Consider the following 27816-nt stretch of genomic DNA (forward strand, 5'->3'; position numbering starts at 1 on the left):
CCTTCAAGGCCCCAGTAGAGACTACAATTGAGGGCTAATGAGCCATGAAGGGGGGTCTTTCTAGCAGAGGCTATCTCAGTGTCCTTTAGAGAGTGTGTTAGAAAGAATACCCTCCAGGTCCCATTAGAGACTACAATGGAGTCTAATGGGGCCTGGAGGGGGGTCTCTCCAACACTCTGGTTCCTATTCACAATATAGCAACACAACATAGCTCGCTGATACCTAGGCCAAGTTGGCTCCTCTTACCTTAATTACTGTTGCTGGCTGGCAGGCTGTGGGCTTACTGGCAGGCTGTGGGCTTGCTGGCTACTGCCGGCAGCCTGTGGGCTGGCAGGCTGTGGCTTGCTGGCTGGCAGGCTGTGGCTTGCTGGCTTTAAGCCTAACTGGTGGCCTGTGGGCTGGCTGGCTACTGGCCAGCCTGTGGGCTGGCTGGCTACTGGCCAGCCTGTGGGCTGGCTGGTTGGCTGGCTGGCGGCCTGTGGGCTGGCTGGCTTGCTGGCTACTGGGGCACTCGTAGATTATTTAAAGAAATAATCCATGCACAATAACCACTACTACTCTGTGTAGTCGTTATGGTGCCAGGAGGGCCGGGCCCCCCTCCTAGAGTAAGTAGTCAAACCGTTTAAGAACAGTTTGACAACTTACCTGGGGTCTGCTGGGATATGAGGCTGTAGTAGGGTATAGGAGCAGTGGTGCAATGTGTAAGGGGTGCAGTGTGTGTGTGAAAGGTTCAGTGTGTGTGAGGGGGTGTAGTGTGTGAATGTGTAGGGTGTGTGGGGCAATGTGTATGTGTGTGGCAATGTTAGTATGGGGGGCTGTGTGTGTATGGGTGGGCAGTGTATGTGTGTGTGTGTGAGGCAATGTGTGTAAATGTGTATGGTCTGTGTGGGGGCAGTGTGTGTGTGTGTATAGGGGGCAGTGTGTGAATGTGTATGGTGTGTGGGGGCAGTGTGTTTATTGGGCTAGAGTTCACTCTCACCACTGCGACCACCAGGAATACCTGGTGGTCACAGTGTTGAGAGTGAACTCTAGCCCGTAGCGGCAATGATCTGTGCTCGCGCAAGAAGGACCCAGAGGAGCTGCAGGCTGAGCTCCCGGGTCCTCTCTTCCTCCCTCCCCTGCCGGCTGCCCGCAGGGTGCCTGCGGACAGGGAAGGGGGCAATTGCCCTCCTCTTACTCCCCCCTCCCCCTCTTCTTACCTCCCTCTCTCTTTTTACCCCCCTCTCTCTTTTAACCCCCCTCTCTCTTTTAACCCCCCTCTCTTTTAACCCCCCCTCCCTCTCTCTTTTTAACCCCCCTCTCTCTTTTAACCCCCCTCTCTTTTAACCCCCCCTCCCTCTCTTAACCCCCACCTTCCCTCTCTCTTTTAACCCCCCCTCTCTCTTTAAACCCCCCTCCCTCTCTCTTTTAACCCCCCCTCCCCCTCTCAACACCCCCTCCCCCTCCCTCTCTCAACACCCCCTCCCCCCTCCCTCTCTCAACACCCCCTCCCCCCTCCCTCTCTCAACACCCCCTCCCCCCTCCCTCTCTCAACCCCCCCTCCCCCCTCCCTCTCTCAACCCCCCCGCCCTCTCTCTTTTTACCCCCTCCCCTGTAGCGTGGCCGAGCGGCTTTCCGGTCCGCGGCCGGAGTGATAGGAAAGTGCACACTGTGCACCTTCCTGTCAGTCCAGCCGGGTACAGGAAACAGAAACTTCTGTTCCGCGCGGAACAGGAGTTTCTGTTTCCTGTACCCGGCCGGACTGACAGGAAGGTGCACACTCAGTGTGCACCTTCCTATCACTCCGGCCGGGCACCGCGGACCGGAAAGACGCTCGGCCACGCTACAGGGGAGGTGAGAAGCTGCAGCCGCCTGAGCGCTCTTAGGAGAGCGCTCAGGCGGCTGCAGCATTTAAAGGGGTGGCCGGGCCCCCTGATGCGGGCCCCCGGACCATGTCCGATGTGGCCGACCGGTCAGTCCGCCCCTGAGCGAGTGTGTACGTCAACACACACAGTATCAGTATATATGGCTTCATAACTACATACATACATTATAGTATAGTCACACACATCCTCATACACTACAGCATATTTTTAACAGTCTTTGCGTAAAAGACAAAGAATATCTCTGCATCTCAAATGTCTGTGTAAGGCCTTTTAACTTGTGACCCATAACTGCATCCTCATCATTAACTGTCAGTATACATATACAATGCATCACAATATTCTTTTGTCAATTCTGAATGAAACAAACAAAAAAATGGATATCAATTGGCACTTTCTTTCTGAGTTGACTAGGTGTTACCTCCGATCTAAAATAAACATGAAAAATTGACTCTTACTAAATATCTTGCCCCTGATGCCATGGGTCACCTGTAAAGAGTGCAGTACTAGGGTGATCATCTCCTAGAGAACATATCAGTATGTAGCACTGCACACGTTAAACAGAATGATGCCACAAAAATGGTATGGCTACAGGAACCTCCAAAAATATTTTCTTTGTATGGTAGAAAAGATTCTTCTGCTACTGATACTCACATTAAGAGCTGAAGAGATGGACAGCCCAACGGTTCCACTGTCCACGGTACCTCGTGCCAAGACAGCAAAAAGACCCGCAAAGAACACAGTGATATTTCCGACAAATTCCAAGCGAATTGCCAACCACCTATGGAAGAAACAGAACCAGAATTATCTACTTCACACCATGGCTTTACATTCTACTGTCCCTACATCAGGCTGGTCTGATGGTGGAATGGCTACCTGTTTGATACAATCCAGGAATAGACACTTTTCTGATTGATATCAAGGGTACTTTCATTATGTTCAAGGAACCTCTGCTGGTGCCTGTACGCCCGGATCACCGATAGCCCAGAGACAGTCTCCCCAAAATGAGAATAGATAGGAGACCTTGTCACCGAATCCAGACGTCTCAGCTGTCGAGATGTAGCGACATAAAATCTCTAGATGTAGAATAAGCAAAAAAGCAACAAAGTTGACCCTGTGGCAGTTCAGGAATAATTTCTTAAAAATCCACCTAGTGCATATCCTCCAATCCAATCTCCTTTTCAAAAGTGACGTTTGTTACACACCATGTCCCATCCAGCATTCGTAAAACATATCCAGGGCTATCCCAGAAACACTGATCGGATTATTCACTAAAGGGAATAAAAGCTTTAGACCATAATAGCTGAACTAAAAGTATAGCTGACTTGGGGAATATGTTCAGTTGAGTAATTTGGGCATTAACATGTTACTCCAACTATCATGACTAGTTCTGCTTTTAGAAATGGTAATGGAGAACGGAATCTCTATGCGCAGCATTTCTGCTTGTAACGCTGCACATACTGAGTTTTTTGCACTTTTGTGCCAGGGGCTAGTTATACCTCCGGAACATGTGATTTGGCAGCACAGAGGCCAAATTAGTCTACCATCAGTGCTGGAAGTTCATATAGTTTTCCTGCCTTCTTCCTACTCTCATTTGAGCCCTCCCTGTATTTCTTATAATTTCTCTGTTTATGTCTTTAATTCCACTTCTCCTTTGTCCATGTTTTTTTTTTATATTATTATTATATATTATTTTTTAAATGCCATATAAGTTTAATTTTTAAGTTTAATAACTTTTACTGGAGGCAGATGGGTTGAGCGCACGGAGGGAAGGTAACTAAAGCTTCCCCTTGCAGGCATGCAAGAGAGAAGCTAATTACATCTGAGGCCAGGGCATTGATGACATAATATTTGCACAGAATTGACATTAGGCAGCAAAGAACAGAGTTTCAAGTCATGTGTGCCTTGGGTGTAACCTAAGCCTGGCACAAAAGGGCAGATAACTCTATATTTGCAGCGTTTCAAGCTGAAATGCTCACATTCAGATTCCTACCACCATGATCACTTCTAAAAGCAGTCAAAGTGGTCATGGTGGTTAGAGAAACCTTGTAATAATAGGCAGCAGTTTACACACACCATACTAAAATTAACCTTCAGGATATCGCACATCTTACCTGAACAAAGTAGTAGAAGATTGCTAATGGGACAATAACAGCAGCAAAGATTGGAGTGGCCAAGCAGATCATCAATAAAGTACTGAGAACTCCCAAAGCGCAGGCAATCCAACTTCGGAAGGACATAGGAATGGTTTCATCCACTGTGAAGATATCCTGAAGATAAATGGTAATGGTCAGGCAATGGCAAACACTAGAAAACAACAGTCAAGTAACCGAGGCAGAATTTAGAGGTCAAAAACAAGACACAAACATATTTGGCTCAAAAAAAAAAAAAAGGTCAATATTAAATACATTTAGAGTAGGTTGTGGGTAGGGCAATGCAGGTGATGGTACTGACATTTAGCTGAGCTCCACACCTGCCCCCATTTGTCATAAAAAAAAAGGATAGTACATTTATGGAACAAATTACATTGAATGTAGATATATAATGCAAGTAGACACTATTTGTCAGTTAAACCACTGTATAAGTCCCCACAAATCCATAACTCTCCTTGCTCACAGACAAAGGCACATAATCCGTTTTCATCTATCATAGATTGAATGCAGGAAGGGAAGAAGGGGTCACAAGTTTAGGGCAGCAATCATAGTACCCTGTGAGCTTAGCACCCAAACTCTACAACAGTGGCAGACAGAGAACCCTGGAATATATATCCACAATGAACTAATGTTTTATTATATTATATATAGGAACCTCTTGATGCTACTTCAGAACCATTGGCAGCATAACTTACAAATGTCGGATACTCACTTTGGCGAATCTGTTAACAATGCGTCCAGATGGCGTGGTGTCAAAAAATTGCAGAGGGACATGCAAAATATTACGAAGAAGTTGTGTGTGAAGCAATCTTGAGGCTCGGACTGTTCCTCCAGCCACAAGGAATGCACCCAAGAACACAAATAAACCTAGAATGCATACATAGCACATTAGTAGAATTCCATCACACTCTGCATAGACTCTAATGAATGTTGCAAATACAGAGCTATAGCAATACTACATTACTCTATATAATTCTAGGCATGTTCCAAATTAGAGTCTCTCATCATGCTGCACACCTACACCCAATCCACATTAGCCAGGAGGGGGATCAGGGCTTCCTGTATTTCCATAGTTGCAGCAATATATACATAGGACTCTATGGTACTTGTGATCAGTGTAATGTTAACAAATTACTATATGGTCAATGAACAACTGAACACAGAGTCTATCTGAATTACTGCTGCATTAGGTAGGAGCTGTGTTCTAGGTTGATCTGACAATGATTACCTTGAGCCACCCCAAGAACTCCAAATATTCCAACCCTCATGTCCCTTTGTGATGGAGGATATGTCTTATTATCATAGATCACAGCATCTGTCGTCCAGTCACTTAGCCAGAGGTTTTGACCAACAACAGCTCCATTTTGTAGAACATAGCAGACAAAAATCCAGAAACTGAAACACCATCCTATTGCACGCAGGTACTTGATATAGAGGGAGAACTTCACCTGTGTCGCAGAAAATAATGGTTGAGAAATAAAATCAAATCTACGACTTTAATTTATTCATTAAAATAACACGGTTCAGGGGGCGGGGCCGGACCGCCATGCTGCAAGGTCTCATAACAGAGAAGCTCCTGAAACTTCTAATATTTTCAGCCCACAAAAACTGAAAAGATAATTACCTGAAACCTGGAAGCTGTGGCCCAGTGTAAGAAGGCATCCTGGCTCCGAGGAGAGGCTTGTTGACTGGTTTTAGTCCCTTGGAGTTGTGCTCTCCGTCGTCCACGATGGGAATCACTCGGGCGGGCGGTGGGGTGGACGGCCGCTGCCCCACTATCCCGCCTTACAGTGCCATGCTAGAAGTACAAAGCGGCCTATGGACCGGTGGGGGTGATCCCGGTCCGCACCCTGGGGCCCCAGGAGGTGCAAAGACACCGGCGTACAGAGCTGTGGCAGTGTCTACACGAGGCTCGGAGGCCGCACACAAAATGGCGGAGTCCGCATGGCGAACCGCCACTACCAAAAGAGAGACCAACGATCTTATCACACCGGCACATAGCCAGCGCTGGCCACATAAATACCTACAGGTGCCTGCAAAGAAGCAACTCAGAACCCAGGCTCCGAGCCCGGAACGAGCCAAGACGTGGAGGAAGAACCAGAGACACACTAAGCCACCACATGCAGCGCTGCAGAGATCAACAGAGGCTGACTCCCACACACGTTCCACCAAGCCCACCCAAGAGCACGGCTTACAGCATGAGATACTGCTCCGGCGTTACAGCAATGCCTGCTATAATTACCCATCTGCCGTGAGAGGACCGCAACGCTCGGGCCGACTACTTACAGCTGAGGGGCTGGAAATACAGCGCAGCGAGGCTGGGAGGATCCACATCCTGCCCACGGAGGGCATTGGTTAAACCACAGGCTAAACATAAGAGGACTGCCACTCCGGCGCCTGCCGCAACTACAAACACTGTACTGCATCTCATGATACCGCTTTTAAGCTCTAGCCTGAATACACATGGTCATCTTAATAGCGAGGGGGCTACCAGGGGGCTGATCTCGACTGACATACCCACACCTGTCTGGGAACTTACCTACTGTTACTTTCACGTTGTCTAATAAGCCATCCCCAGATGGGAAGCCTAGCAACATAAGCATATTGAAGTGTCTGCCTACTCAGAGATATACACTCACTCACCCATTCATTCACTAAGCGTCTGCCACGCTTATATTAACAGGGTCACTAGATAGGCCTAAACACTCTCATACTCACACGCTGACCTACACAACTCTGTTTAAATTTAAAAATGTGCATAGTTTCTCCATGCCATTTGTATCTATACGTATGCGGAAATCCTGGCATTAGCTATTGTGGCATTGCTGGCGTACATGTAACCTGTATAATCCATGCACAACAAAATAAAGAATTTTAAAAAAAATAACACGGTTCTTACTGAAAACCAGTTAACCTCTCTAAATCCTCTAGTTCAATGGTTGGAAGAAAGAATTGGTTTGGTGGCAATCTACCACAAATGCACTCTTTACGAATTAGCAAGTGCCGTTTAAAATGTAAATGTTACTGTTTGAAAAGGAATTTGAGAACAAGAGAATAAAGCTACATTTTCACACAGAATTTTCAGATGAATTACACTGTTTTGCTACTTTAGGTGGTAGGATCGACACCTAAACTCCAGTAGCTTTTTACTTGCCTGCACTCCATTGGCTTCAATCAGTATATGTGATGGAGGCTGCAACATCATTGATGAAGCCACACTATGCTTCCCTAACCCAAGGGATTATGGGAATATCTATGTATACATCCACAGGTTAACCAGGTTAGAAGACAAAACAGCATCATTTCCTATCCCTTTGCTTTAAATGGATACTGAAGGCACTGCATTTCAGTTCATTCATTTGGTATAGTGCCTGGAGTCCTCTGACCCTGTCCCTTCTGTCAGCTTTAACACATTCTTGAGCAATTTAAGACTAAATAAGGCTTTGTGGACACACACTGTCTGGTCCTTATTGGAGGTATGGCTAAGGCACATCAATGGGTGCTGTGATGGGCTGAAAGCAGAAAGCTGACACTCTCAGCCAATCACAGCCGCTGACTGCTGTTTCCCCATTAGCCCAAGCAGCTTATAGTGGATGGGGCTGATGGGGACTCTCGCTTAGTATTAAAACATTAAAACCGGGTAAATGCTGAATGGGAGGACAGTGCGAGGGACTTCAAGGAGATGGGGTAGTAACAGTGCCTGCCCACAGTTTCTCATTAATATAACATTTCAGCGTTCGTATAATATGGTTTTATCACGGTTGCATTTCCATTAAAACCACATTTATTTCACATATTTTCGTTACTAAATGAATCATCGTTTGAACATGCCTATTCAATATTTACAGCTGTGGAAGCACAATATGGTCTTTACGTCTTTGTATAGCGTAACTACAGCTGTGTCTATTCTGCATCAATGTCAACTAAATAATATCATGAGGCTATTTAACAACTCTTGGATGTTGGAGCAAAATGCCAATAGAGACCAGGAAATGCACTTAGATGCTGTACTCACCCTCCCTGTCTCCATAGTTTCCTTTTCGATGAGATGTTGTCCTTTTGCAGGCTTCTGCTGGTCCTCGGTCTTTTCCTTTGCAATGGACTTCAGTGACTTTCTCAGAGTACCATTCATACTGAAAATGATGGCAACTAGTAGGTCAGTAATCTCAATAAATATTGTCTATTAGAAAAATGATGAAAGCACCAGTAAGTGCTATATAAACACTTATTCTAAAACAGTATTTCACAAGATACAAAACCAAATACACCAATTAATTACCATTCCATTGTATCCACAACATCGACTCACAAGATGCAAGAGGGGCAGCAGATACATTGGGGGACCAAGGAACGTTCCTTGCATATAGCCAAGGAACACGTGGTTGTAACCAACTGGTTAATGTTCCCCATCGGCATTTGTATATTTTGACTATTTGTCTGAAATGTTTCCTATTGCTTCGTTGAGACCCCACCTGCTAAGTTTTCTTATACGTTGACTGTTTTCTCTTTTTAAGGTTGCTGCCACTACGTCATCAGGAACTTCTGCTGTTCGTTCTGCCGGTTCAATATCATCAAACTCCTCTGCACTGGTAAAAACTATGGAATAAAAGGAATAACCATTTGTTACAGGTTTATATGAAAGAAAGAAAAAAAAAAGGGTTGAAAAAGTAGTTCCTAAAGAATATTTCCAGGTGAATAAAGCTATTTAAAATGTATGTTGATGCATTCCTATTTATATCAATTATGGGAACAAAAATGTACAACAATAACTACTTTTAACAATAATCTACAATTGATGCATTCATTATATTAAGCATGTGCACACTAAAAAAAAATTGTGAAACACAGGTACAAAGTGTATATATTAACCACACAGAACCACGTAATAAATTACATAGATGTAATAAAAAGTAGATCTGTGTCGTGTTTGCATATAAAACAAAGTAAGGGGCACCATACAATCGAGCAAACATGTAACAATGTATTAGGCAAGTGGTTTCCAAACTCTTGGTTACAACCCATATGAGGGTCACTGAATCAGACCCGGCCTTAGGGGTGAGTGACCTGTGTGATTGCCGATAGGCTGGGGGTGGGGGAGCAGGGTATTCCTTTTGGGCTGAGTTTCTCCCTCCTCCACAGCAGCATTGGTTGGAAATTATCTTGTGTCACCCAGCGTCCCATGGCAGCGGGCAGGTGGAAATAGAGTGCTTTTATCACTGGATCCCAGGTAGCCACCCTCCTGCATCACAATTGTAGATAAATCGGAGGATGGCTAAAATGTAATTTTAATGATATTTTATTGAGGAGAAAAACAAAATGACAGCTGGTGTTTACAACTGTGTATCTGGGAGTGTGTGAATCCCGGGTGTATGTGTGTATCTGTGAGTGTGTGTGTGTGTGAATCTGTGAGTGTTTGTTAGTAAACATATAAATGTGTGAATCTGTGATTTATTAGGACAAAAGAAAAGAACAGTTGGGATCCATAGCATGATTTGCACTGTGATCTATCTATCAACATGAAGCTGAATCTGGAAGAACTCGCCCATAAAATTAAGGAACATCATAGTAATAAATACATGTTCCCCAAGGGCCATGGCCAAAAAAGTTTGTGAAACATTGTATTAGGGCTGAACATGTTCATTTACAGGAATCCTACTTTAACAGTACATTCTAAAAGATAATAGATAAAAAAAAACGGAAAAAAAAAAAGTATAGTAAGTGTGTTTGCGCATATGGCACATAATTTTTTCAGTTTTATTTTTTGCACCTGTGGCTTCCTCTTCCACTTTGTTGTTGTCCTGCTTCGCATATGTCCTGAGAAATTCTGCAAATGCTCCGTTGTTTGCCTGCAACACCTTGTAGGACCCCATCTCAGTAACATTTCCATCCACAAGCACGACAATCTCATCTGTGTACTTCAGGAAGCTAACACCGTGGGTGACTAAGATGCGCGTCTGTAGGTGAAACATTAAATTTTGAGAAGAATATGAAATCACTCTCTAGTGGCTCATATTCAAGAGAAGGCTCAAAATAATAGTCAATTTGATGATTTACCGTTCCACCAAAGAGGCAAAACCAAAAAAAGCACATTATATTAGACTGGCCTACCATTACTGGCTTGTTATAGTCAATATTAATTATGAGTGCCAGGGAACTGAGTTTAGGAACAATCTTACTTGTAGTATATATTTCACAATAAAACATAAAAAAAAGGCCAAACAAATCCAAGATCACCAATATAATGGTTTTAAATTTCTATTTGGGACAAACCGCTCTGGTCAAGTATTTCCTGAACAATATTTTCACTAGTGCCACTGTAACGCAAAATCTATCATTATGATTATTATACCCGGCAAACAAAGGTTTTTGAATCCATTATAAAGAATAAATGACCCGAACACCCCACTTACCTTATTCTTTAGTAATCCACTGGGTCCAATCACTTTCTCGAATATGTGCTTGCCCACGTGAGCATCTACTGCTGAGAGTGGATCATCCAGAATATATAAATCGCTATCATTATACACAGCTCTGGCCAAGCTAACTCGCTGTTTCTGCCCACCGCTCAGGTTAATACCCTGTTAGACAAATATTTTCCATTGTCAGATATATTTTCCTTATTTGTTTGATATCTACATTGCTGTAATACAACTACAAAGTTAGATTTTTCATTATAATAAATCCAATAAAAAGTAGATATGCTTTGGTTTCTAGATCCTAATCAGGATTTCCTCAGGTTTAAATAACTAAAACACTTGAAAGAAGTAGATTTGAGAATAATGGAACAGGAAAGTGGATACATGTACACAGTGGGCAGGTTTTTTTTCTTCCAATTTGTATTTTATGGAAGTTTAAATACTCAAGATACATCATAACAAGGTCGCATCGGTGATCTATTTGAGGCGAAAATGCAGGGCCTGATGAACAATTAAAGAATATTAAAAGAACATGAAAAAGGGAAAGAAAACACAGTCGTCATGGCAATTGTACTGCGTGCGTGCTAATGCATATACAATACACTGCTACACAAGTCCATGTAGGGAGTTGAGGTGACTATTTGGGTGAGCTTTAATGAGCATGTGTCTGTGTTATTACGGTCACTGGTTAGGCTTTTGCTGGTCCCAGATCGCCTTTGGGTCTACGTTGCGTTCGAGCCCCGACCTCCCTGGCTTCTCCGGGTTCTGCAGTGAGCAGGTTGAACTGCCAGAGGAATGGCTCTCTGTCATCCGATGAGGACAAAGTAAGTAACTGGTCTACCTTCAGAACCACTAGGGATCCATCCACTCCCCAATGGTATCTGATTGCAGCTTACTGCCTCTGCTCCACAAGCGCTGCAAATGGGAGGTCTCCATAGAGGGCCACAGTGCATCCCTCTAACTGCACTGTACCCAAGTCTCTGGAGCGGGTCATAATGGCAGAGTGGACTACCAAATCTCTAGTTACTGCTATGGTGTCTCTGGTGCGTCTTCCGGAGCTGATGCAGCCTTGTGGATGCGGAGAGTATCATGCCCGGTTTGGTGCCCCTTTTAATGCCTATTGTTGTCAATAGACGCTGGATAAAAGGCAGTAAGGCATCCCCGACGATGCATTCTGGTATTCCTCGGAGTCAGATGTTCCGTCTTCTGCGCCTGGACTCAATTGTTGTGATGGTCTTGTTAAGTTTCTGGACCTAACACAAAATAAAGCACCGCGCTTACAGCAGCAGTGGCTCAGTATCTAACAGTTTAAAATACATAGTAAAAACAAAGAGAAAGTTACCTGCGCTCTGGCCCAAATCCCTATGTACATTTAAACAAAATGGAGGCTCTTTAGTTTCATTTCATTCCAATTGCGATTTAAATATAAGCTCACCTGACACTCAAAAGGTGAGTCCTACACTAGTCCTTAGATATGCTGATATCAGCCAAGAATCTCCAGTGAGACAGGAAGGGATATTTTAAAAAACCCTTTCACATGTAACCCTTTATAGGGCTTCTACACATACAATACATTTCACTGGTATCAGACAAAGGTAAACGTCTCTAATGAGACATGAAGGGGTTTTTATAAACCCCTACATACTTATTAACCCTAAATAGGGCTATAACACATACAAATCACCTTGCTGGTATCAGCTAAAAGGCAGATTTCTCTGTTGAGACAGGAAGGGGTGCTGCCCCTACATACTTATAAACTCTTAATAGAGCAAACATGGGGTGGCTGGCAGTTTCTGGACCTGTTGAGTAAGGTCTTGTATTTCACCCTGGGTGATTTTTATTTGGTGCTCTCTGGCACTGTCTCTGGTCTCCACTGCCATGATCCTGTGCTGAAGAGCCCCCATCTCCTTCTGTGTACTGAGCAGGTCTGCCTTCCAAACTTTTCTAATTTCTATCAGGAGGTTTTTAATATCTCTAATCATCGCTGGGGCAGAGTCCTCTTCAGAGTCTGAATCTCGGGACAGGGCCTCGTCGGAGGCGAGGTATGGCTCTCTCTTTCCTCCTGGGAGTCTTCCAAGGCCTCGCTGTGAGCCTTTGGGCCATCTTGGAGGGAGGCGGTGGTGAAGGCCGTGCAAATAAGAGCCTAATATCGGACACTCTGGAGGTCTCTGGTAGGCGAAACTTTTTATTTTTGCGTTATATATTAGTATCTGGGGGGAGCATGTTTGTGGACGCTTGTGGGAGCCTTTTCCCACTAAATTTCCACTGTTGACTGGAACCTTATGCGGAGCTCCAACGCAGGGGGCAGGTTTAATCAGACACATACACTAGTTACAATCAATATTAAAACAAACATATCGGCTGATGTTTGGCTTCTGATACACAGAGGCAGGCTTGTCTTGCAGTGTACTATTGCAAGTCTTATATTTTGGCTCTCAGTATGCCCCATGTGAAATATTACTAGACAAAAGGTACAAATATCGGTCAATACACCCATTAAATGTGTGATAATGTACAGCGCTTTCTTATGTTTTTACGCCAGTAAGAAGGGGCATGCTAGAATAGCTCAAAACGTATTATTCTGAACAGTCTCATTGAAAGTATTATTGGGTGTATCTCTGCCTGTCTGTTTGAGACTGGTATAGAGGGAGTGGTGAAATTAGAGACTTGCACTGATGAAGAGGATGATAAGGGAGACTGTTCAAGAGGATTGAAAGGATATAGAAGACAGACAGTGGTGAAGACCAGGTAGAATGGAATCTTGGCAACTGCTTATTGGAGGAAAGGATAGGGTAGCGAGATTTGCACCCTGGTAAGGAAATGTAAGTATGAGTGGTATAGAGGAAAGGAGAAGAGAGTCTCGCCCAAGACTACTTTAATGTAAAGTACAAGTGTGCAGATGCTAGACTGTATACCATAAGTTTAATTCTAGAAATAAAGACATATAGAATCATTATTTGGGGGGGGGGGGAGGGGGGGAAGAGGGGGAGGAGAGGGGGAGGGGAGGAGCGTAGCCTGGCCTGATAGCAGAGCAGATGTGTGTCCCCGGGGCTCCAGCAAATCTCACTGATTTCGAGGCACTGCCTCCCTGCATCTGCCACACAAGTGGAAGATCATCCGCTGTAAGCAGAGCATACCAACACGACCCTCTGCTCACCCCAGACAGGGGAAGAACGTGGACTAGTGATGCTGGTCCTCACACAGGCCTGGGCCTGGAGAAGAACCCTGGATTGCTACATTTTGGTAGATACTCACCGGGACTTCCCTACACATAAACCACCTTTACCGCTGTTGGGGATCGACTGACCGGGTAGCCAAACCGGCAACCAGAGTTCCTCATTGATCATGGTAGACACCAAGTAATATGCCATGTCCAACAAGAGACCCTTAATTCTTTGCCGATGAATAGTTTATTTAGTTTGTTTGTTCTCATATTATTTTATACAGCTCTCATTACCAATCATTGCTGTATTATTGATTGTGCTATATAAAGTTCTCAGGTCAATGTATGCTCCGAGTCCTTAATTCCCATGCTAACACGAACGAGGAGTAGGCTAGTCGTATGAAAGCCGATTTGTCATAACAAATGAGTATTGATTAGTCTGCCTAGCGCCCTCACTTTGTTGCATCATACCACATTTGCACATCTTGGTATTCAGGTGTTAAATTCACCATCAGATTCGTGACCAGCCATGCATGACCTTGTTTTCTAGTCTTACTTAAAAAATGTGCAGCTATTTGTGTATGCCTTTCTGTTCTTATACTATGTAGTTACAACACCTTGCTATAGCTGATGAGGTTATTTTCATGCACATCAAAAAATAAAGAATTCAAAAAAATATTAATCATTTAGGAAAACCAGTGCATGAAACCATACGTCTAATTTACCAGACGAAAGTACTAAATAAATCAAACAGATATGGTTTTGGAAATAGAAGTATTAGCTCTTGCATTACTGTTGTACAATCACTCCCAGAATATTACCTTTTCACCAATTTCAGAGAGATCCCCTCCAGGAAGCATCTCCAGATCAGGGAGGAGAGCACATGCCTCCAGAACACTTTTGTATCGTTTGTCGTCGTACTCGGCACCAAAAAGGATATTGTTCTTCAGAGTATCATTCTGGATCCAGGCTTGCTGAGGTACATAGGCAATTGAACCCTAAATGAAAGAAAAATAATTATTTCAATTGCTCATCTTCAAGAGATGAAAATCCTTGTAAGTTGTAATTCATGGCTTTACATGTGAAAAAACTGACAATAAGGAAAATAAACCATTAAATCCATTAAGGAGAAATAGTCTTTAGAAAGAAAATGAAAGTGCACTGTTTAATAAGTGACAGATGCCTTAAAGGAACACTATGGTCACCTAAATTACTTGAGCTAAATAAAGCATTTTTAGTGTATAGATCATTCCCCTGCAATTTCACTGCTCAATTCACTGTCATTTAGGAGTTAATCACTTTGTTTCTGTTTATGCAGCCCTAGCCACACCTCCCCTGGCTATGATTGACAGAGCCCGCATACAAAAAAACAAAACTGGTTTCACTTTTAAACAGATGTAATTTACCTTAAATAATTGTATCTCAATCTCTAAATTGAACTTTAATCACATACGGGAGGCTCTTGCAGGGTCTAGCAAGCTATTAACACAGCAGGGGATAAGAAAATCTTAATTAAACAGAACTTGCAATAAAGAAAGCCTAAATAGGGCTTTCTTTACAGGAAGTGTTTATGGAAGGCTGTGCAAGTCACATGCAGGGAGGTGTGACTAGGGTTCATAAACAAAAGGATTTAACGCCTAAATGGCAGAGGATTGAGCAGTGAGGCTGCAGGGGCATGTTCTATACACCAAAGCTGCTTCATTAAGCTAAAGTTGTTCAGGGGACTATAGTGTCCCTTTAATAAAACTACACAAATACAGGTGCTATCTATAGATCCTAAGACGTCCAGAGATCAAAAACACAGACTCAACCAATGATAGAGAGTGTTTGTATTTACAGCATTCAGGACTTGTAACTATTTCCCATTGCCTGAAAATGCTCACATGCCAAGAAATATAAATGAAAACAAAAAAGAGATGAGGTTAAAATTGAACTGCACAATTTCACTTTATTATTCTCACTCACTGGTTTCTTGTATTAGCTATTAAAGCAAGACAGCACGTCAAGGCATGAATTTTACCATTGTCTACCTTAATATTGATGTATCCGCTTATGTGATCCATTTCTCCAAGCGCTGCAGAGACAAGGGATGACTTGCCAGACCCGACACCACCAACCACAGCTACCAGATGGCCTTCTTTAACTTCCAGGTTAACACTACACAAATAGAGGCAACCAATAAATTATGATTTCAATATACAATGAGACACAGTTAATGTGGGAGAGCTGTGCTCCCTTGCACTTTCTAAAGGTTACCGTTTACCCTGACTACAGATTGCTTACTTTTTGACTGCCGGGGGCTCATCTTCTTCCCAAGTGAAGGTGGCATCAGAAAATCTAACAGCAGCCTCTGAAGAGAAAATGTTATTATTTCAAGACACATGACTATTTAAAATAAATCAATGTGTCTATATCTCATTAAATTCAGTGCCTTAAACAAGAAGATTGTGCTGCCTGGTGGGATTGATGCTATTGATCCATGTAGGCATCTTGTAATGAAATCTTGGATTGATTTTTTTTAGAATACCTTTAATCTGTCCCTAAAAAATTGTGATTTCCTAACTGTGTTAACCACTACTGTTTCCACTAGAGGATACTGCACCTGGTGCCTTTTTTTAGAACGTAATATTTCTAGCTATTAACTCCCACTCTTCTATTCTTTAGGTGATGCGTTATTTTGTAATAATTTTATTGTAAACACTTTGTCATTCCTTTGTCGGATGTATGTAAATGTTATCTACAAACGGACATAATAGAAACCAATGAATTCTCAGTGATTACAACAATCACATAGACATACACGATCACTGATAAAATGAATAAGTCTGCTCACCAACAGTGGGGTCGTTACGAATAGCTGATGAGTCCAGGTCATCTCCTCCCAAATATTTCTCCAGACGTCCAGAAGATACGCTCGTCTGAACAATCATAGATACGTAGCTTAAGCAATGTTATATTAGAAGAATTATATTTCCTACAACTATAGCTAAACGCAAAAAAGGGTATCATCATAATAACCTATAATAATAATAATAATGAGCAACCAGCTATAAACAAGCAATCAGGAGCATGCCGGAGTTACTATTGGAAGAACAGGTGAAATGTAGCAAAGTGGAAAGATGCCTAATTACCGGTAGCTGGTAATTGAAAATGTATAATGAAACCATTTTACAAATGTTGCCATAATATAACTAAAATAAATAAATAAAGAGGACAATTTCTACTTCCTGATGATTATTGTTAAAACAATCTCTAGTCTAGCTAATTGAACCTCTGAAAACAATGACTCAAATATCTATGAGGGAAATTAGATAAGAATGCACTCTATTTATAGATGGCAGTTAAAATTAAACTGATCAGTTTTAGACATCGACAAGTTTATGTCCTGTGTCCACAACCTCTTAAAAAATATTTAAGACAAAGAACATGCTTCTTTGTATATTCAATAGACAATGTTAAGTTGGTACTGGAATCACTACTGCTTACATTTTAAATTACTCGTGCAAGATACACTAATATTTTTGGCTCATATAACCCTTCACCCTTTTACTCACTATTTATTTTCATAAAAATATGTGTTTTAAATCGTTTAAATATTTCAAGAATTATTCCTTTTCTTTACCTTCTTTTATTACGACAAGTGGGAACCTACTTGCATTCAAGATTTTTGTTTGATCTTTTAGGTGCTAGCCAATCCCTTTCCACAAGTGAAATTATATATATAAATATATATATATATATATATATTTTTTTTTTTTTTATTTCTTTTTTCATAAATGCCTTGAATAATTAATTCAAATAATAAATAAAACATGCTTAAGTGATGTTAATTTATGATGTGCTAAGTGATTTCTTACTTACTTGCACCATGTTGGAAATAAGCATGGGAAGCATAGCCAGAGGGAACCGCAGGATATTAAACAGAGATATCGATGTAAATGCTTTCTCTGCGGTTAAGAGATTATCTGCATCTATCCCGACAAAGACTGCAAAACTGGCAACTGACACCTATAGAAGCAAAATAAAAAAACAACCAAGGACTTCAGGAAGTTTTCAAAGAATCTAAGAAACATGTCATTTCTTGAAAACTTGAAAGAACAGAACATCAAAACACTAGGTTGACTAAGCCCTTATATAGTTTCCAATGATCTGTATATCTATTCATATATATATATATATATATATATATATATACCGTATTTTTTTTTTTTTTAATTATGAGATACTTGATTTTACATGTTTAAGTTTACTTTAAATTTCATTAGAGATGATAAGTATTTATTGCAGTTTTTTTGTTTCAACAATCTCTGCTTTATAAATATTTGGTTGATTAGAAACTCAATAACATTATTGTAGCCCTCTTTTCCATTGGCTTCCAGGATGTAGGCTAAAGTTGGTAGCACATGTATATCGGATAGCTTGGCTAATCCCATGATACCGTTTTTCTGCCAGTGTGATAGAAGGCTGTGTAGTAAAGTACAGGTGTGGTATAGGAGATCTAGGGAGTTAGGAGGAATAGTCATCGAAAAATAATGGCAATGTTTATTCAGCAGAATATTCAATTGTGGAGAATTAACACGGGAAGTGCAAGTTTTAGGACAAAATAATAGGAAAACTTCAGTTTTCCCACTTGGCTATTAAAGCATAGCATTTTTAATTCATTTTTTTTTTAACTTTCCAGAGCTCCCAGTATAAAAATGAATGGGTTAAATCCACCTCCCATTACATTACAGGGTTTGAGGTCAAAGTCTGAGCTTCACAGGGCTTCTACAAAGTATAGGATCCAGAAGATACACAAAGCACCGTTTTGCTAAATGTTTGGACCAAATCCATCTGACTGGTTACTCATTTGCAAATGATCATTCACTTGCTTTTTTCAAGCCAATCGATAATTTCAAGTACTATATGCCAACTAGCAGCGCTAACCGCCAGTAAGCAAATTGTTAAAAACCCTCAGCGCTGTGAGCATTAATTATGGGGCTGCTGACTATTGCTATTATAAAGGAGGTTTAAAATCTCCCCACCTGTAGGGTTTTATTTACTTAGTAACCTATTTAATGTGTCAGCAGACAAACAGTTTGTCCAGACTTCAGATGTCCAGTAGTGTTTGGTCTAGCTGAAATCTAAACCCAATTCAGGCCTGTTTAGTGCCTGAAATGCAATATACAGACATTGTATAAACAATGTTTGGATGCTGCAGTCCGAATGGGACCATTCAGACTTTTGGCTGGAATACCAGCTGACTAGAAACCAAACGATGTAAAGATAAAGTTTAAAGGGAACTAACCACTTAAGATGGAATGAAGAAGTTCACTAATTCTAAAAAAAAAAGAGGGGTGTACCAATGCTCAATCTTCTTGTCATTACTACATATTATTACTATTTTTAGTATTTATGTGGCGCTAACATATTCCACAGCGTTTTCCAATTATAGAATGGGGAATTGACACACAGAATAATAACGAAGACTAGAGGTGGAAAAGGCCCTTTTCAAATAAGTTTATGAGATTAGTTAGACTCTTACCAGAAATGGTGCACAGGTAAAAATAAACAGAGACACAGAGTGAAGGTAAGTGAAGTGCAGTAAGTCTTTTAATTCCTTTTCTCGAATCTCCTGAACCTGATTCTCAAATGATGGTTCCCACGCAAACAGCTTAAGTATCTGTTGAAGAGTATATTTCAGGTCAATAATAAAGACAAATTGCTTCTGTAGCAATGATGAACATGTGCACAATGCCAAAACAGGACATGGGCATACAATAGATATCTGAATACATTAAAAATATATATATATATATTTAACAAATGTATAAGTGCTGCCATCTATGGGTAACTTTTTAGTTTCAAATGATATATTAAAAAAAACTAAACATTTTTTAATAGGCCATATCTACTGAAAGGTAGCCTATTTTTTTCTAACACTACATCTTAAATCCTCAATCCTCTTTTCATTCATCCCTTATGATCTATATCACTGATATGAATTGGTCAACACATGTTTAAGGGTTTTGTAAAGAAAAAAGTTGGATCAGTCCTCTGAAATTTTTTTACATCTCACCTTAATGCCATTTAAAATTTCATTCATTATCTTCAACCTCTTGTCTTTGTTCTTCATGTTTTTCATCTGTAAAACACAAAACCTTATAATATACTGAAATTGATTTAGGGAAACATGCCTTCCATTTCTCTGTCACCCATGCTATAGGGAAGTGATGAAACACAGATCTTAAATCAGATGATATGATGTGGGCAGGAAAAAATAGTGGTCAGAGTGTGGCAAAAGGGAGTTTATTTGACTGAATGATGGCCAAACATGTTTGCAAATCATTTGCTTCCAGGCCAATAAAGTGAGAAAGGACTGCCAACAGTTTTTAAAGGTGAAACGAAAAACAAGATCAAACCAAAAACCACAAAATATACAGTTGTGGCCTCAGGCAAATGCTAAACAACCATGTAAAAAGAACGGCACACAAGGATCACAACTTTAGGTATTTAGAAATTTGCTTAAGGTTAAAGCCCAAAAAGAGGTAAAGGTAATGAGGTTTCAATGAATTCAGGGAGATCTTAACCTGAAGTTTCTTGGATTTCGTGGCTAAGACTGCATTGATGGGTATCAACAAGATCATGACGGCAAGTCCGGCCAGCACAGATGGACCTAGCTCTTGCCAGAGAAAGAGTATAGAAATTGCAATCTGCAAAGGGGATGACCACAGCAAGTGAATGAAGTTGGTTAGATCCATGAACCTCTGTGCATCGGCGGACATCAAGTTTACGGTTTCACCCACAGTAGACTCTTTTCTTACAGAATTTGAGACAGTCAGTGCCTGCAGAAAGAACATAGCATGATTTATATACAGTCGGCATTAGTGCTAAGATAAACCCATGTATGACAAAACATACCTTCTTATACACCGCAGCTGTCAGGGTTGTACGGACTCTCATACCCAGAACAAAGCAGCCTTGAAAATACTGCTGGAGGCAGATGGACTGAATCAAAGCTGTGACAAGTAGCAAAATTGCATAGAAAAATCCCCGCCACTGATATTCTGCAGGATTCGCTGTGAATGACACCATTAACCTACAAAGGAAAAAACAAACATGTATTTATTCAACATTATACCAGGGAGGGGACAATGAATGGGTTAAAATAATATGTAGTATTCTACCTGCATACTGCTATATACACATATATATATATATTTATTTATTTTCACTATAAATTCTACTTGGCACGCTACGAACAAAAAACTTAATTAAGAAATCTGCCTGGGTGCAATCCCGCGTTCGATATATAGAAAAGCAAAGTTTAGGGAGCACTTACAGGTCTTCTATAGTGTCATCAAAAATACAACTGTGTTATAAATCAAATTGACGTTTTGACCCGTTCTGGGGTATTTGTGTGATATATATCACACAAATACATATACATTTCTAAAACATCCTTAAAGGGACATTATAGTAACCAAAACAACTTTAGCTTAATGAAGCAATTTTTGTGCATAGATCATGTCTCTGAAGTCTCAATGCTCAATTCTCTGTAGTTTAGGTGACACTATAGTCACCAGAACAACTACAGCTTAATGTAGTGGTTATGGTGTCTACTGCCTGTCCCGGCAGGCTTTTTACTGTAAACACTACCTTTTCATATAAAAAGTGGTGTTTACACTGTAACTTAGGGACACCACCAGTGGCAGTCACTCAGATGGCCACTAGAGGTAATTCCTGTGTCAGTGCTGCACAACGCTCAGCACTGACGTTCATCTTCGCCATGCAGATTTACTGCATCTCTATGGACATCTCTATGGACACCCTGCCCAGCCTCCTTGGATGAGATCATCAGAATTAACAATCTCAGCCTGTGGGAAAGCATTTTATTGGCGGAGATCATCAATCCTGATGATGTCAGCCAATGAGGCGCATCTGGGGTGGGTCTAGAGCGGACCTGCGTGGCACTGGAAATAATACAAACACATTTGCATTCCTGAACCTTTAAATCACTATTGTTTCTGTTTATGCACACCTCCTCTGGCTTTGACTGACACAGCCTGCATGAAAACAAACTGGTTTCATTTTTTAGCAGATGTAACTTACTTTAAAAAAGTTTTTATCTCCTGCTTTGTAAAATGAACTCTAATCCCTCACAGGAGACTCCTAAAGGGTCTACCGAGCTATTAACAGAGCAGGATATAAGAAATTCTAAATTAACCCCTTAACACCGCAGCCAAATGTACAAGTTGTGAACGAAACAAAACGTAAACAAAACCTGGCATTTGCGCTATATGTCTGTCCAACCGTAATTCACCTCTTTCATATTAAATGCACCCCCCCTTATTATATATCATTTTATTCAGGGGAAACATGGCTTTCATTTAATATCAAATATTTAGCTATGAAACATAATTTAATATGAAAAAAATGGGAGAAAATAAGATTTTTTTTGATTTTTTTTCGTTCTTCATGACATTTTAACTGTCAATGTCATAATACTGTTTGCTTTTACTGCAATAAAATACACATATTTGTATTCAGCAAAGTCTCACGTGTAAAACAGTACCCCCTATGTACAGGTTTTATGGTGTTTTGGGAAGTTACAGGGTCAAATATAGCGTGTTACATTTGAAATTGAAATTCGCCAGATTGGTTACGTTGCCTTTGAGACTGTATAGTAGCCCAGGAAATAAATTTACACCCATAATGGCATACCATTTGCAATAGTAGACGACCCAAGGTATTGCAAATAAGCGATGTCCAGTCTTTTTTAGTAGCCATTTGGTCACAAACACTGGCCAAAGTTAGCGTTTGTATTTGTTTGTGTGTGAAAAATGCAAAAAACGCCAATTTTGGCCAGTGTTTGTGACTAAGTGGCTACTAAAAAAGACTGGACATACCCCATTTGCAATACCTTTGGTTGTCTACTATTGCAAATGGTATGCCATCATAGGAGTAATTTACATTCTTGGGCTACCATAGGGTCATAAAGGCAACGTAAGCAATCTGGCGAATTTTAATGTGAAAAAAATTAAACACAAGCCTTATATTTGACGCTGTAATTTTTGAAAACACCATAAAACCTGTACATGAGGGGTACTGTTGTACTCAGGAGACTTCGCTGAACACAAATATTTGTGTTTCAAAACAGTAAAAAGTATTGCAGCAATAATATCGTCCCTGTAAGTGCTGTTTGTGCGTGAAAAATGCAAAAAACGTCACTTTTACTGGCGATATCATGGTTGTAATACATTTTACTGTTTTGAAACACTAATATTTGTGTTCAGCGAAGTCTCCCGAGTAAAACAGTACCCCCCATGTACAGGTTTTATGGTGTCTTGGAAAGTTATAGGGTTAAATATAGTGCTAGCAAATTAAATTCCCTATACTTTCGGCATGGGTGGTCAGGCAGGTCCCGCTAATTGTAATTAATTAGGATACCTAATTATGTAAAATTATTACATAAATATATGTGTAGAATTAATATATGTATATATATACATATGTGTATATATACGTATATATATATATATATTTTTTTAATATTTTTATTTATATATAGGTATATATATAGTGATATATACGTATATATTTATGTATATAGATATATATATTATTTCGTTATAAGTGTATTTTGATATAAATATATATATATTAATATCAGAATACAGTTAGAACGAAATAAAACACATCTATATATTTTTTAATATTTTATTTTAAATTATTTTTTTTATTTAATTTTTTTACGTATTTACATATTAATTTTTTTTATATTATTTATAAATATATATATAACAATAATTATATATATATTTAATCAGTATCAGTCTACGTGTAATTTGATATTAATATATATATATAATTATATATATATTAATATTAAAATACACCTAGACAGTGTATGTGTGTGTATGTATATGTGTATATATATACTTAGATCATATATATATAATATATATATATGATCTAAGTATATAATTTATTTATTTTTACACTGTTTTAAAAAAAATTTGATTTTCAGCCAGCAGGGGGACCAACTGTCATTACAGTTGGTCCCCCTGCTGGCAATGCAGCAGGCAGCTATACCGGCCATGTGATTGTGAGGTCCTCGCAAGGACCTCACTCTCACATGGCCGGGAGGGCTCCTGGAGGGCGGACGTGCCGCGGGGGGCTCCCTGGGAGTCCCCCCAACCGCGATCGCCGGCGTGGGACCGCCAGCGACCGGGTAAGTTACTAAAAACCGGAGGGCGTACTATTACGTCCGGCGGCGTTTAGAGCCGCTTTTAAAAGGACGTAATAGTACGCCCTCCGGTCTTAAGGGGTTAAACAGAATTTGCAATAAAGGAAGTGTAAACATTAGATGATTCTTTACAGGAAGTGTTTAGGAAAGCTGTGCAAGTCATATGTAGGGAGATGTGCCTAGGGTTTCATAAACAAAGTGATATAACTCCTAAATGGCAGAGACTTAAGAAGTGAGACTGCAGGAGCATGATCTATACCAGGGGTAGGCAACCTTTTAGTAGTACTGTGCCGATATAGGATTGTGATATTTTTTTTTTATTGAGGTGTGTATGCTGCCGTATTCTGCTTGTGTTATTTATACTGTAATTGCTTTGAATCGTTGAATTTGTGCGTATATGAGCTATTATCAGGGGTGTACCTAGAGTATTTGGCACCCGGTGCGGATTCTGGGCTTGGCACACACACACATAGTCACAGGCAGAGAGTCACACACACATACACAGTTACAATCACAGGCAACATCACACAGTCACAGGCAGACACACACACACACACACACACACATACAGTTATAGGCATGCAGTCACACACACACACACACACACACAGTTACAGGCATGCAGTCACACACACACAGACACAGTTCCAGGCAGACAGACACACACACACACAGTTACAGGCATGCAGTCACACACACACACACACACACACACAGTTACAGGCATGCAGTCACACACACACACACACATACATACACAGTTACATGCATGCAGTCACACACACACAGACACAGTTACAGGCATGCAGTCACACACACACACACACAGTTACAGGCATGCAGTCACACACACACACACACACACATACATACATACACAGTTACATGCATGCAGTCACACACACACATACACAGTTACAGGCAGACAGACACACACAGTTACAGGCATGCAGTCACACACAAACACAGTTACAGGCATGCAGTCACACACAAACACAGTTACAGGCATGCAGACACATACACACAAACACAGTTACAGGCATGCAGACACATACACACAAACACAGTTACAGGCATGCAGACACATACACACAAACACAGTTACAGGCATGCAGACACACACACAAACACAGTTACAGGCATGCAGACACACACACACAGTTACAGGCATGCAGTCACATACACACATACACAGTTACAGGCATGCAAATACACACACACATACACAGTTACAGGCATGCAGACACACACACACACACACACACACACAAACACAGTTACAGGCATGCAGACACACACACACACACACAAACACACAGTTACAGGCATGCAGACACACACACACACACAAACACAGTTACAGGCATGCAGACACACACACACACACACACAAACACACAGTTACAGGCATGCAGACACACACACAGTTACAGGCAAGCAGACAGACACACACATACAGTTACAGGCATGTAGACACACACACTGACACACACAGTTACAGGCAGACAAACACACACAAACACAGTTACAGGCATGCAGACACGCACACACAAACACAGTTACAGGCATGCAGACACACACAGTTACAGGCATGCAGACACACACACACACAAACACAGTTACAGGCATGCAAACACACACACAGTTACAGGCATGCAGACAGACACACACACACACAGTTACAGGCAGACAAACACACACAAACACAGTTAAAGGCATGCAGACACGCACACACAGTTACAGGAAGACAGTTTTAAAGACACAGTCACACACACACACTATTACTTACAGACAGGAGCTGGAGGAGGAGTGGATTCACTGGAGTTCTCCTGAAACCTGTTAGGTGGAGAAGCAGGGATTCCTTCTTGCTGCACCTCCATGTGCAGCAGTAACAGCAGCGGGTAAGGGTCTATTAAGCCCCGCCCCGCTGCCAATTTGATTCCGCCCACGATTCTGCTTAGCCCCGCCCCCACTTTCCTTCTGTGCGGCCAGTGCAGCTGCTCCTTGCGTGTGTGAGCTGTTCTGGACGCCCGGCACCCTAACTACAATGGGGCACTGTGCGGCCACTGCTCACACAGCCCCCACACCAGGGTCATGCACCCCCCACCCAGTGGCACCCGGGGCGGACCGCCCCCTCTTAGTACGCCACTGGCTATTATATTGTATATGTTCATTAGTAGTTTATGGTATTGTGTTGATACATATGAATGTGGGCGGTGTATGAGGGCTGCTCGTGGAATTGTGTGTGGATAGATATGTCACATTGTGTGTTTGGTTGTGTGTGTGTGTGTATGTGTGGGGGCTGTTTGGGGTATTGCATGTGAGAGGCTGCATGTGGGATTGTGTGCATGTATGTGGATTGTTAGTGGCGTTGCGTTTGTGCGGATTGTGTGTATGTTTGTGTGTGGGCTGTTCGTATTATTTGTATGAGGGGAGGCTAACTCTGCAGGTCTGTGTATATCTAGCAGTGTGGGTGGCTTCCCTGGGTTCCAGTAGGGACCAGGCTGGCCAGGTACAGGTCAAGGACAGGAGTTGCAACAGCAGCTGCAGGCTGCTCTACTACAGTGTGGATTCCCATGCACAAGTGCTTGGAGGAAATGATCTGAGATCACTTCCCATACGTTCTGCAATGCATAAATTGAGTATTGTCCTTCGCTACCTCTTCGTATTAGCAGATATCTGAAGTTTCACTGAGACTCCTGATAGGCCAGAGCCTGTTTGGCTCTAGCAGCTTTGAGTGCCGTGGAAAGACACCTCGAGTGCCGTGCATGGCACTAGTGCCGTAGGTTGCCTACCCCTGATCTATACACTTAAACTGCTTCTTTAAGCTAATGTTGTTTTGGTGGCTATAGTGTCTATTTAACAAAGACAATTTGTGAGATATTGATGGAGCAGAGATAGAGACACAGGTATTAACCACACATGTCTCCAGCAGATCCTTAAAAAGTACTATATACCACCGAACTAAAAAAAAAAATGCTACATTAAACAAACTGTAATTTCCAATTTAGCCAATCCAAAATATATAGGCAACATAAAAAGAGCAGGACTTGCTCTGTATGAGTCAAACTGGTTACATCTTAACAATGTCCAATTTTACCTATATCACCTTTCTTCTTGAATGCTCATGCTATAACTTTTAAGTATTGCATGCTTATCTGAATGCACCAGTCCTTCATAGTAAACAAAGCACATTTGACGTTTTTATAACTCACTTGAGAATCTGTGGACTCACAAACACCAGCAGATCATGCACAAGTTTGAAAAAAGCAGAGTGGAGTAAGACGCGTGGAAAAGTTTTGATGAGTGTTTTAATTAACCAAGATCTGGGATAATCTTTAGCAGTTCCATCCTTGGATTCTTTTTTCTTTTTTGATTTTTTTGTTTCTTCCTGAAACAAAAAAGAAAACAAAAATTCAGCTGTGATTGATTTTTGTACAGCAGAAAGTGTTAATTTATAGTAGCACCTGAAATTTGAGAAACTGATGTGAAGTTTCAATGTTTTACATGATATTATCTGTGATTTAAAGATGATCACATGAGAGAATCCAGTCAACAAGTGATATTTCTCTTGGAGAGTCTTCTATCGCTGTTCTCCTCTCTGAAGGAGCGGTGACAGAAGACTACTTGCTAGCTGCGTTCTCTGTGCTGATCGGCTGCACACCAGGTAGTTTGCAGATATGCCCTAGTGCACACACTTTTCCCTACTCTAGAACATCCCCCACTATAAAGACCATAATTCAAGGTTTACAGGTTAAAGATAAAAAAAAATTGAGAAAAATAAAAATACTAGTGTTAGTATTTTAGAGTAAATAGCAAACCCCAGCATGATAAAGTAAAGAGGATCAAGCATGCTAGTCAGGTGATTCAGACTATCCAGAATAACACAAATACGCAAACGTATTTAGAACACAAAAAAACAATTAATGTCGAATAGTGATTAAAAGCCAATGTTGTACATTATATATTGTATGTCTTGCACTTAAACTTAAAG

General features: G+C 41.1%; 1 protein-coding gene across 1 annotated transcript in view; it reads right to left on the minus strand.

The window, feature by feature from the left end:
• ABCC2 (ATP binding cassette subfamily C member 2) overlaps nucleotides 1-27816 on the minus strand; it is a 62080-nt gene that overhangs the window by 11141 nt on the left and 23123 nt on the right. The window contains exons 8-26 of the mRNA XM_063434151.1: nucleotides 27038-27213; nucleotides 20495-20672; nucleotides 20164-20418; nucleotides 19653-19718; nucleotides 19119-19256; nucleotides 17456-17602; nucleotides 16428-16512; nucleotides 15878-15944; nucleotides 15625-15751; nucleotides 14416-14592; nucleotides 10426-10593; nucleotides 9783-9969; nucleotides 8488-8611; nucleotides 8031-8148; nucleotides 5244-5463; nucleotides 4728-4882; nucleotides 3977-4132; nucleotides 2739-2938; nucleotides 2517-2643 (exon numbers count right to left, since the gene is read on the minus strand). Coding sequence (XP_063290221.1) covers nucleotides 2517-2643; nucleotides 2739-2938; nucleotides 3977-4132; nucleotides 4728-4882; nucleotides 5244-5463; nucleotides 8031-8148; nucleotides 8488-8611; nucleotides 9783-9969; nucleotides 10426-10593; nucleotides 14416-14592; nucleotides 15625-15751; nucleotides 15878-15944; nucleotides 16428-16512; nucleotides 17456-17602; nucleotides 19119-19256; nucleotides 19653-19718; nucleotides 20164-20418; nucleotides 20495-20672; nucleotides 27038-27213 — 2871 coding nt within the window. The remainder of the gene's footprint in view (nucleotides 1-2516; nucleotides 2644-2738; nucleotides 2939-3976; nucleotides 4133-4727; nucleotides 4883-5243; nucleotides 5464-8030; nucleotides 8149-8487; nucleotides 8612-9782; nucleotides 9970-10425; nucleotides 10594-14415; nucleotides 14593-15624; nucleotides 15752-15877; nucleotides 15945-16427; nucleotides 16513-17455; nucleotides 17603-19118; nucleotides 19257-19652; nucleotides 19719-20163; nucleotides 20419-20494; nucleotides 20673-27037; nucleotides 27214-27816) is intronic.

This window comes from Pelobates fuscus, chromosome 10 (genome assembly GCF_036172605.1).
Source record: "Pelobates fuscus isolate aPelFus1 chromosome 10, aPelFus1.pri, whole genome shotgun sequence".
NCBI classification, from domain to species: domain Eukaryota; kingdom Metazoa; phylum Chordata; class Amphibia; order Anura; family Pelobatidae; genus Pelobates; species Pelobates fuscus.